Below are 12,594 nucleotides of genomic sequence, written 5' to 3' on the forward strand. Positions count from 1 at the left end.
TTTCATTATATCATATGAAGGGTACATGTTGTCAACATGTTTTATGACTATTAATGTAGGCCTTGATTACTTTAAGGTAGTGTTTGTTTTCTCCACTGTAAAGTTACTCCCTCCCCTTTCTATATTGTCCTGTCTCTTCTCACCCATTTATTGATATCAGTGTGGACTCATTGATATTGAATATGGTTTGGGTTATAATCTAATACTGTTTTATTTTGTTGCTCAAATTGTTCCAGCTTTGGCCACTGGGAGCTCTTCAGTTGGCTTTGTGCTCTTTGATATACTGCCATCAATGTGTCGGGGTTTTTTGGAGCAATTCCTTACTTTCTGGTACTACAAGATGTTCCACGCTCATCTTTTATGTTTCCTGCTTCAGCTCTAGAATTAGACATTTCTTCAAGGAGCCCTGGTTCCTTTAATTGAAGAATGATACTAGCAACCAAGATGCAAGTGCTTAGGCATAGTTCTGGGGTGCCATTTCTTTTAGGCCCTCTTAGCTGACAGAGCAAAAAGTATGTTTATACTAATTTGTATATATAAAATATTGATATGATTCAATGCAATTCTAATTAAAATCTCATCGGGGATTTTATTGGAACTTGTTCAGCTGATTCTAAAATTTATATGGAAGAATAAAGCCTAAGCGGAACCAAAACACTCTTAGAAAAGAGTAAGTTGAGGGGACTTGCTCTAACAGATTTCAAGATTTAATATAAGGTAAAAATAATTTAGTGAGTTGCTGGTGCAGGGATAGAAAAACAGACTGTAACTGAGGTTGCACAGTAGATCCCAGATGAAAGAAGGGACTAAATAGAAGGGAAGGCAGTTCACTACCAATGTGGAAGAAAATTGTATTCTCTACTTCAAATGATATGTGTAAATTAAATATATAGAAATTAAGTCCAAGTGGATTAATTATTCAGATGTGAAAGACAAAACTTTAAATTTTTCTAATATAGAAGAAAATCTTTATCTTTGGGGTTAAGGAACAATTTCTCAAGATACAAAAGTGTTAATTATAAAGTAAAGGATTGATACATTCAAATTCATTTAGTGTTTCGTCATCAAGAGACATTAAATGATGTATAAATAATAAGCTGTTATATGGGATGAAAGAGCTGTAACATATAAGCAACTAAAACTGTGATCTGGAATATATTCCTGTAATCAATAGGAAAAAGACAACCTGACAAAATAATACTAACAGACATTTTTTCACTTAAAGGGAAACCCAAATAGGCAATAAGCAAATGAAGATAGTGTTTAACTTTATGATTGACTTGCAAAATCATGAATAAACCCACAGTAACATACTATTTTATACTTGCTAGTTTGGCGCAGAACATTAGGTCCGGAGAGGAAGTAAGTCGATAGAAACTCTTATATGCCGTTGTGGGGCTGTATTTTGGGGCACAACCAGTGTGGGAAACAAATGGCCATTTTCTTGTGAAGCGTATCAGGATCTTTGAGATTTTTACTGTGCAAAGGATTTCTTTAAGATAGGTTTATTATCAGACTTCCGTGGTGGTCCAGTGATTAAGACTCCGTACTTCCCATGCAGGGGGCACAGGTTCGATCCCTGGTCGGGGAAGTTCCGCGTGTTGCAGCCAAAAAAAAAAAAAAACATAACTTTTTAAGATAGCTTTATTATAAGTTACGTGCTTGAGGAATGGTTGGAAAGTTATTAAGCAATTCTTAGGATAACTTGCTTAACGAAAGAGAATTTCAGCTTAATACTTTTCTGTTATTTCTTATAAAAGAAAACCATCTTATTCACTGCTGAGTTTCTTGCACCTAGACCAGTGCCTCGCACATAATAGGTGGGTCAGTATTTGTTTAACAGCTAGCTGCAGGTATACTTCACAATTTTTATTCTGGCAGTGGAATATTATCCATGTTGGAATGTAAAAGCTGCTCATGTGTCTCTTGATCAAAGATTTTAACATAGGAATTTGCAGAGCCTAGCTGGCAGAAATGAACCTAGGTCTACTAAAATTTAGCCTTGCCTGTGTTGTGGTTGAAATGAGAATGCAAGCAGTTTTGTTTTGTTTTTTTTATTTAGTTAGTTTTGGCTACGTTGGGTCTTCGTTGCTGCGTGCAGGCTTTCTCTAGTTGTGGCGAGCGGGGCTACTCTTCGTTGTGGTGCGTGGGCTTCTCATTGCGGTAGCTTCTCTTCTGGCGGAGCACGGGCTCTAGGCGTGTGGGCTTCAGTAGTTGTGGCACATGGGCTCAGTACTTGTGGCTCGTGGGCTCTAGAGCACAGGCTCAGTATGGGCGCATGAGCTTAGTTGCTCTGCAGCATGTGGGATCTTCCCAGACCAAGGCTCAAACCCGTGTCCCCTGCATTGGCAGGCAGATTCTTAACCACTGTGCCACCAGGGAAGTCCCTGCAAGCTGTTTTAAACAGATTGTTTTAATATGTTTATGGAACATAATTTGTCAGTTGTTTATTTTTCATCCCTACTAAAGATTTGAGATAACTAAATTAGTTGTTTTTGAGAAAAGTAGGAAAAGTTAACCTTTGTTCAGAGTATTTTGTTGTACATAAATATTTACTATTCTTAAATGATAGCCAGTTGTTTGGGGAAGAAGATGCTGATCAAGAAGTGTCTCCTGACAGAGCTGACCCTGAAGCTTCCTGTGAGTAAACTAGTTGGAGTATATTTTCTTATTGGTGAGCACTATCTTTATTTTGCTAATTTAATATTGATAGCTTAATGCGGGGGGAAATAATTGCTGTTATGTGCTAGATAATATGTATTTAAGATGTGTTTTTAAAAATGGGTACTGCCATTTTACTTGTGAGGAAACACTGTGCAGGGAAGTTTTACAAATCTAGTAAATAGAGCCAGGAGTTGTTCTCAGATCTGATTATAGGTCTGTACTTGGAACTGCTCTACATGTGGCCTTCAGAAACTGAGGCAGAAAAAGATGGTGATGAGCATATTATAATTCTGTCTCCTTGAACTCAGAATGTGTCAGATGCTGGTGACCTCCATGAGTGACTCTCTTTTCCCCTAAGGGTAGATAAGAGCTTAGTTCTATACTAACTACAGTTGAAAATAAAATGGTGTTTGTTTTGTAGGGGAACCAATGGAAGCTGAAGCCAGAGCCAGAGCATCTAATGAAGATGGTGACATTAAACGCATTTCCACCAAGGAATGGGCTAAATCAACTGGATATGATCCAGTTAAACTTTTTACCAAGGTTAGGTTTACTTTTTTTTATAATTGTAGATAGATTTTTGTTACTCTGTTTTAAACTAGTACATGATTGAATTACACTTCTTTTTATGCCAACTGCTGTCTTAGTGAATTCATTGATGCAGGTGGGATAAACAGGTTTGAAATTTTAACATCAATACTAAATCAGTATAGCATCTTTATAGAAGGTAAAATACAGAGGCTTGCTTATTCACTCTTGGTTGTCTTTCCTTCCCTCAATTTCACTGAACTTCTTGATTTTCTTTACATAACTGACTTTTGGTTCCTGCTGTTTCTCGTCTTATATCCCTTTGCTGCTCAAATCTTCTATTGAGAGTTTGGGTGACATGTTCTAAATTGCTCTTGAATCCCTAAGCCTGTGTTCTTGGGTGAATTCCTCTTCATTTTATATATTGTTTGCTCAGTATTTTTAGAGAAATCTGTAAGATTGCTTTAATTAGGTCTACCTAATTATGGCTCAGCTAGGCCCTCAGATCTGTGTTTTTAAAAGTCTTTTCTCTTTTCCCTGCTTTTTTTTTTTTAATTAAAAAAATTTTTTTTGGCGGGGGGGGGGCGGGGTGCTTCCCTGGTGGCGCAGTGGTTGAGAGTCCGCCTGCCGATGCAGGGGACACGGGTTCGTGCCCCGGTCCGGGAAGATCCCACATGCTGTGAAGCAGCTAGGCCCGTGAGCCATGGCCGCTGAGCCTGCGCGTCCGGAGCCTGTGCTCCGCAACGGGAGAGGCCACAACAGTGAGCGGCCCGCATACTGCAAAAAAAAAAAAAAAAAAATTTTTTTTAATTGGAATATAGTTGATTTACAGTGTTGTGTTAGTTTCAGGTGTGCAGCAAAGTGAGTCAGTTATACATATACATATATTCACTTTTTTTAAGATTCTTTTCCCATATAAGTCATTACAGAGTACTGAATTCCCTGTGCTATACAGTAGGTTCTTACTAGCTCTTTCCTGTTTGAGAGAAATCCCTTTGAGTAAAGGCTAGCGCTTCCACCTGCTATTTTTCCGTCTTGTACCTTTTTCTTCAAATAGTATTTTCTCTCTCCCCTGCATCTTGAGTCTCCTGGCTCCTCCTGTCTGCTTTCTGACATGCACACGTCCTGTTGTCCTAAGCAAATGGCCTACTGCTCCCTCCAGCTTCTATTTCATCTTTCCTCAGTGACAATACATGTCACAGGTTGACTTTCTTAAACCTACTGCATTTATTTCCTCACTACAGCCTTTACCTTAGAAAATGGTTTTTATTTTGATTATACTTAAAATCAAATGCACTTAACTCTGATATGGATATCGACAGTGTTTTCCAAACTAGTATCCATATACCTATTTCCATTCTAACCTGAGCAGCAGCTGAATGCCAGAATAATCTGAAGTACCTCTCCAGTCCGTTGTTCAGCAGGTAACTTTAAGCGTCTGCTGTGTGCCAGGGGCCACTTCAAGTACAGAGGATTTAGTGGTGAAAGACCGAAAATAGGGTCCCAGCTCTTTTTAGGGAGGGAACTCAGCATCTGGAAGGGAAGTCAAACATCGAACAAGGAACTTCAAGTTCAGGGTGTTATGACGTTAAGTTCTGATGCATTGGAACCCTCTGATAATAACTAAACTTAACCCCACTTATTATTAAACATTATTATTAAACCTAGTATGAGGGTTCAGAAGAGGCTGTCCAGAGGCTGTCAAGACTTCTTTAAAGTCTTGACATTTCAACTCAAGACTTTAAAGAATAAGGGTGGGGATGAGTGTGCAGCATATAGAAAGAAAGTTTTAGGTTGAAGAACTGAAATAATTCCCATTAAACGGGAGAGTGGAAAGAGGACTGGAAAGGTAAGCTGAGGTTAGATCTGGCAGGACTTTCTAGGTCACGATAAGGATGTTATACCAAGACAGTGGGAATCCATTAAAGGGTAGTGTATAATCCATTAAAGGGTAGTGTATAAGGTATAGAAAGCATGCAGTGCACTATTGTAGGACCTGATGTTCCTTTTGTAACCAATATGAGACAGTGCCTTCTGGAGTTGTGCAATGCCAGAGTAATCTGAAGTACAACCCATCTGCATTCCCAGTGGAGTGTGGAGGAAAAGTTAGACTCAACAGGACTTTGTATGTATAAAGTCAGGAACGAAGAATAATACTAACTGGTTTCCTGCTGGGCAGCAGGTGAACAGAGGTGCCGTTCTCTGAGATAGGTAGGGTGGGAAACAGATGTGTGCGTGGGGTTGGGGAAGAGGGGACGGTGATAGAATTAATTTTGAGATTCTTCTCGGATATTAGCGAGATGACAGGTGGTTCTATAGGTAAATAGAGCAGTTTAGACTAGGGATTTGGTTGAGATTCATAGGTTTATAGAAGGAGACAGGAGTGTGAAGATAGGGACTTCCCAGGTGGTTCAGTGGTTAGAATCCACCTGCCAATGCAGGGGACACGGGTTCGAGCCCTGGTCTGGGAAGATCCCACATGCTGCGGAGCAACTAAGCCCATGCGCCACAACTGCTGAGCTCACGTGCTACAACTACTGAAGCCCGCGTGCTACAACTACTGAAGCCTGTGCTCCGCAACAAGAGAAGCCACCGCAGTGAGAACCCTGCACACCACAACGAAGAGTAGCTCCCGCTCACCGCAACTAGAGAAAGCCTGCACACAGCAACAAAGACCCAACGCTGCCAAAAATAAATAAATATTTTAAAAAACTTACAGTACTCAGAACTGTGTGGTTTTCACACTGAGTTGTACTCTAATTAGTTGTATATTTGGCTGGTTTTCAAAGATTAAGGATGCTTAATAAATATTTATTGAATTGAGTATATTTTGATAGAAATAGTTCTTTTAACTTAGCCACATCTAAATTCATACCCGGTACATGCAACAAACCTGTGGAATAAATCAGTCAACAATAGAAAATATAGCTAAGGAAAAGGTAAAACTATTAAAGTCATCTGATATTCTGCCACATAGGAAGTGTGATTCATGTGATGGTCTCTCAGTCTACATGTGGTAATGTTTATGTTTTTATTTTCGAAATAGGAATTGTTTTGTGTGTTTGAGGTTATTTGCGGGGGTGGGAGCACATTTCAAGGACGTTGCAGATGGTTAAGAAATTCTGTTTTTGAGCCCTTTTTAAATGTGTGTGCTTTACTGGTATGTACCCACAAACTTGGAGATATTGCTAACTGGTACCTTTAGGCTCAGTTCTTATGGAGTTGGTGTGTATTCACTTAGTCTGCTTGAATGGTATGATTGTGCTTCCGACTGATCTGAGGAGCTAATTTAGGGGAGGTGACTTGGGAGGACAGGGTCAGTCAGCACAGTTCAGAGTTCCCTTACTCTGCTTTCACCAGCGTCTCTGATTTTAACTGTTTTCACATACAGGGGTTTTGTGTAAAATTTCCTTTTACACAAAGGTTTAAGCTCCCCCTGCCCCTTTGAGAATTGTTAACCTACTGGTATATAACATGTGTTCTTTAAATCAGATTTTATAGTGTAATGTTTAAAGTAAATCAGCAGGGAAATTTTGTTATATTTTATCAGCATAGGGACTGTAGGGTTCATGAAATTTACCTTTCTTCCTTTCCTTCTTTCCTTCTTCCCTTCTTTCTATCTTAGCTTTTTAAAGATGATATCAGGTATCTGTTGACAATGGACAAACTGTGGCGGAAAAGGAAACCTCCAGTTCCATTGGATTGGGCCGAAGTGCAAAGTCAAGGTAAAGGATACATTTTTGTTTTTGGGATACCTAAATTGGAAATTCTCTAACCTAAAGTCTTTAAATAGCCCTGTCATTTCTTAGTATACAGTGGTATACACCCATGGTAAGAAATTCAGACAGTTCAGCAAAGTATGAAGAAGGAAAATCACTGGAAATCTCATCACCTAGGGAAATAGCTACTGTTAATGTTTTAGGGAATGTCGTGGTGATAACTCCGTGCACGTAGACGCAGGCAGTTGTATATGCACTTTCCGTAAATGGAATCATACTATTTATATACTCTGACTTGCTCTTCTCAGTCAGTATTATTTAACTAGTCCCTTATCAGTTAACATTTAGTTGTTTCATATTTTCCCTGACATAAAGTGTTGTTCCTTTAACTTATTTATAACTTTAAGTGCAAGAAAAACTATTGTAGTAGTGACTGCTTCCTTACCCACTCTCCTTCAACACATTGTGTCTCAGCTTGTTTTGCACAGCAGTGTTCAGCATAGTGGAACTTAAAAGGTACCAGGAGACTTAGGATGTCAGTTTGGAGCAGTTTTCCACAGTTATCTACAGTAACGGATACATCACTTTATGGCCCAATTCAATTATTGCTCTAATAGCTTCCGCTTACTGAATGCTAACTATGTTCTGGGCATAGTGATTATTATCTTATCTACATTATATTCTTGAATCCTCTAGTAATCTCCTTATGAAGTTCTGAGACAGTCTTGCACCTTTCCCATATCAATATTAGCGATTTTCTTGTACACGTAAGTGTATCATAGTGATAATTACTTTAATGGAATTTGTTTCATATTATTTGATTTTCTTATCGTCGGGTATTGAATTGTTAAACAGAGTAGAGGAATGATGTTAATAGTGAAATTTCTAATATTTTTTTCTTTAGGAGAAGAAACCAATGCATCAGATCAACAAAATGAACCACAGTTAGGTCTGAGAGACCAGCAAGTTCTAGATGTGAAGAGCTATGCACGTCTTTTTTCAAAGAGCATTGAGACTTTGAGAGTTCATTTAGCAGAAAAGGGAGATGGAGCTGAGCTTATATGGGACAAGGTTTGTTTTGAAAATGTGGGGCAATTACTTGTATATCAAATGTATATTTTAGTTCTTGAGCTGTACCAGAACCTAGTAATTTGGGGGTATTGTTTATTCTACCAGATTTTGAGGACATGTTGATTTTTGTTTGGATGTTTTCATCTCTAATTACTACATTGAACTATGAATTTTCTATATGTGAATTTAAGCAATATCATAAAACCTCATTTTAGATTCTCACGTGTTCATGGTTTATAAATGTGACTTTAATGGAGTAAAATGTTTATCTGACTTAAGCAAATAGGCTTAAGAGAACTTCTTACGTAATAGAGATTTGTTAATAGAAGTCATAATATCTTTTTGGAGACAACAGCTCATAGGCCTAATTTGGCCTTGAAAGTAATAAAATTGCCTTTTAACTCTTAAAAGTCTGAGAGACTTCTCAATTGAAAAATGAGATGTAGTTTTTCTTACAAGTTAAAACAATATTTAAAAGTATTTTGCAGTTAAATGTTACATTTTGAAATTTGGTGAGTTTACTTATTTTTAATTGTAGTCAATATTTTCTGTGGCTGTAAATGATTTATCTGATAAAGTTTATATGTTCATATATTGGTAAAGATTTGCTGTGAGTTTTAAAGTAAGGAGAAAAGTTTGATCAGTTTAAGAAAACTAAGGTAACTTTATGTGCAAATTTTGAGATGGGTTGAATCAGTCATCTGAAATAAAGCTGGTAAATTTAGATTGGGGGAGTCTTGTAAACATTAGTCTTTAGGGTTTGTGTGCTATAAGGAGTAACTTAAAAAATTTTTTTTTCATTGTTACTGTTACACTAGTGGTTTGGGAGGTTTTCATCTATACACAGGGGCTACATAACAAAACTTGGAACTGTGAATTGTTAGCCTCTGTGAGTAAACTCTGAAACTAATGGGTGTGATAAGCCAATTGCCTGGGGAAGTACCTGATGGACACTGTGTTGGGTACTCTTAAATAATCATATTTAATTCTCACCACAACCTTACAAGATGTTTATATAATTTTCCCTATTTAACAGATTAATGAATATTGGGTCAGGGAGGTTTATTTGCCTGTGGTTACATAGCCAGCCAAATAAGTATGTAAAGAACCCACATCCTATCAATGCTTTTTCTTTTATACTTTGATGTTTCTGAATTATGGGCTACGATAGTTTCTTCTCAGTTCAAAGCCGGAAACCTTGCTGAAATCTAATTAGAGAGACTAGGATATAGGCTCAGGAAGAACGGAAGTTGTAAAGGGAAAATTATTGTCCTGCCACATCTGAAAAGAAACAGTATAGGCCTGTGGAGTACATGAAGGGAGTTTGGAGAAGGAAAGCCAAAAGGAGTAGTTCAGCTGTTTCTGAGGCTTCAATGAAATAGCTTTCTCAAAACAGCTTGTGTTCCCTGGGGTCTGTACTTGTCAGACAACCTTATTGTTGACTGATGGACCCAGGGAAGGATTGCCACAATCAATAAATGGAATTGGTATTCTGGTCTATACCCTTAGTCTCCAGTGCATTTGTTTAAGCAGGAGTGAACTCCTAGAACCTGCTGGCTCTTGGTAAGACCACATTCCTGGGTCACAGGAGCTGCTGATGAGCCCCTGCCCCCTTCTCATCCAGAGAGGCCATCTCTTGTTCTAGTTGACTTGTTATAAATGTGTGAAACTGCTGTTCTGAAAGAAATACTAGCCAAATGAGTAGATTTGTGGGGAGACTTGTTAAATTGTTTAAATTATTGGCAGGATGACCCATCTGCAATGGATTTCGTCACCTCTGCTGCAAACCTCAGGATGCATATTTTCAGTATGAATATGAAGAGCAGATTTGATATCAAATGTAAGTTTTTTTGTACTTCAATTGTATCATCTAAAATTCTAAGGTTTTTTTTTTTAACAGCTAAACTTTTTTTTTTTTTTTTTTTTTCCAGCAATGGCAGGGAACATTATTCCTGCTATCGCTACTACTAATGCAGTGATTGCTGGGTTGATAGTATTGGAAGGATTGAAGATTTTATCAGGAAAAATAGACCAGTGTAGAACAGTGAGTGTTTCTATTTGCAATTTTTAAATTAAAACAATAAAATTGGTTTAAAGCAATGGAAAAGTAATTATTCAAGTTACCTTGTGAGTTGCATGTTTAAGTAAGCTTCCTGGAAATTATAACAAAAAGGAAAACACATTTGCTTCTCTTATTTTTGTCACATTTGCAGAAGCTAGTTTGCTTCTAACATTTCTAGTTTTACTGATTCCTTGGAAGAACTCATTGTGTGAGTCCTTATATTAACTTTTCTCAATTGTTTTTCAGTTCTAAGAGTTCTCTGGTTTAAAATTCTATTTGGTTATTTTATAGTCCCCTGTTCTTCAGTCATTTTTTGTCACTCTTTTTTATTTTAAACTTATATTTGATCATGTTTATGTCTGAAATCTTTATGGATGAGTTTACAGTCATCTGCTAGATCTCTCTCATAGTGTTTTGTTTGCTTATGTGATACATGATTTTTTTAAAAAGTAATTAGTATTTGTTAAAACTATATCTGTGATAATTCTTTAAGGACCTATTGAAGGTGTGTTTCTTCAGAGAGGATTTTGTGTTTAATTTTATTTATTTAGTCTTTAAAATTTTATTTATTCATTTATTTATGGTTGCATTGGGTCTTCGTTGCTGTGTGCACGGGCTTTCTCTAGTTGCGGCGAGCTGGGGGTCACTCCTCATTGCAGTGCACGGGCCTCTCATTGCGGTGGTTTCTCTCTTGTTGCGGAGCACGGGCTCTAGGATCAGGGCTTGCACCCATGTCCCCTGCATTGACAGGCAGATTCTTAACCACTGCGCCACCAGGGAAGCCACCCAGTGCCATTATTAATGCACTCTTAATTAAAATACCTTTTATTGTTTCCATGAAATTTCAGGGTGGGGGAATGTAGACTCATGATCAGTGAACCTGCCATCTAGGTTCAGTTTTCTATTTAAATTTTTATTTTGGTTGTCATGTTTTTAATTTATAAGAACTATATATTTTTTGATTTCTACCTTTTTATAGCAGCCTGAACAAGTGTCTACTTTGTTCTGTAACATCCTTTCCATTTCTTTGCTTTCTTATCTCTCTTCTTCTCTTGGGCTAATAATACCTGTATGTCCGGGCTTCATTTGTTCACATTTATAAATGAATGCCAGGATAGATTAATAATAGTGTTAGCCTGAGTATTAGTAGTGTTAGCAATTGTTTTTATTACTGTTCATTTCTACCTTCCCAGTGAAGATCAAGATCAAATAAGTCTGTTCTCTCATTGTACCCTGCTTCCAGCCCTGACAGTACAAATGTATATGCCTAGTATTTATTGTGGGGAGAGGCTACAGTAGGGCTCTTCCTAGCACTTAATGCCTGTCAAGGGATTTACTTCTTTAAGCTCTGGGGAATTGATGGGGTTCTTCTTTGGAGTTAATTCATCTTAGCAGATACCATACTACATGGTAATTCCATGATGAGAATTTGTGTATCAGTTTCCAGTGTTCTGACATTTGTAACTTCAGCGCAGTTTTGGTTTTTTTTCCCCTTGGTTCTTATTATTTTTTTGTTTGCGTATTAGGGAAATAGTAATAGGGCCAGACATACATTATTTTTCCTTTAATTATGTAAATGTTAATATCATAGTCGTCTGAAAATTTGAAAAAAAGGCAGCACATTTGTTCCATATATCTACGAAAGCATTATCAGTAATTAGAGAAATTAGTGTATTGGTCTTGTTAGAAGTTGGCTTAAAGTTGATAAGAATAACCACTAGGAAGGAACCCCAAAACTGATTTAATGATGGTACCAGAGACAAGTATGGTTAGGCCCTTATTCATGCTAAATTAGTTTGCAGAATAGTCTATATAGAGTCTTCAGTACACGGAGATTTCTTTTCAGTAAGCTCAGCCTTATTTACAAGGTAGCTACTTTAAAAAGAAGGTTGGAAAAATCAGCCTCTTAAGGTTTTGGGACTTCCCTGATGGCGCATGGGTTAAGAATCTGCCTGCCAATGCAGGGAACGTGGGTTCAAGCCCTGGTCTGGGAAGATCCCACATGCCATGGAGCAGCTAAGCCAGTGTGCTACAACTGCTGAGCCTACGCTCTAGAACTCGCGAGCCACAACTACTGAGCCCATGTTCCACCACTGCTGAAGCCCACATGCCTAGAGCCCATGCTCCGCAACAAGAAAAGCCACCACAATGAAGAGTAGCCCCCGCTCGCCACAACTAGAGGAAACCCGCACGCAGCAATGAAGACCCAACACAGCCATAAATAAATAAATAAATAAACAAATAAATAAGTACATACTCAAACTTTTTTTTTTTTTTTTAAAAAAAGGTCTTGATTTTCCTTCTGGAAGGGAGTATTTAAGTGAACACTGTATGGTATATAAATTATGACTCAAATGTCTGATTTTTGCTTGTGTTTTTTTTTTCCCAAAGATTTTTTTGAATAAACAACCAAACCCAAGAAAGAAGCTCCTTGTGCCTTGTGCACTGGATCCTCCCAACCCTAATTGTTATGTATGTGCCAGCAAGCCAGAGGTGACTGTGCGGCTGAACGTCCATAAAGTGACTGTTCTCACCTTACAAGATAAGGTA

At 37.8% G+C, this 12,594-nt stretch overlaps 1 protein-coding gene across 2 annotated transcripts in view; it reads left to right on the forward strand.

Annotated features, from left to right (window-relative positions):
* Positions 1-12,594, forward strand: part of UBA2 (ubiquitin like modifier activating enzyme 2) — a 30,355-nt gene that overhangs the window by 9,303 nt on the left and 8,458 nt on the right. For both annotated transcript variants that reach the window (XM_029239856.1, XM_029239857.1), the window contains exons 7-13: positions 2,573-2,640; positions 3,086-3,207; positions 6,818-6,917; positions 7,816-7,982; positions 9,729-9,822; positions 9,914-10,026; positions 12,436-12,591. In XM_029239856.1, coding sequence (XP_029095689.1) covers positions 2,573-2,640; positions 3,086-3,207; positions 6,818-6,917; positions 7,816-7,982; positions 9,729-9,822; positions 9,914-10,026; positions 12,436-12,591 — 820 coding nt within the window. The remainder of the gene's footprint in view (positions 1-2,572; positions 2,641-3,085; positions 3,208-6,817; positions 6,918-7,815; positions 7,983-9,728; positions 9,823-9,913; positions 10,027-12,435; positions 12,592-12,594) is intronic.

The sequence above is a fragment of the Monodon monoceros genome, unplaced genomic scaffold, assembly GCF_005190385.1.
Source record: "Monodon monoceros isolate NGI ecotype Baffin Bay Population unplaced genomic scaffold, NGI_Narwhal_1 Super_Scaffold_10, whole genome shotgun sequence".
NCBI classification, from domain to species: Eukaryota; Metazoa; Chordata; class Mammalia; order Artiodactyla; family Monodontidae; genus Monodon; species Monodon monoceros.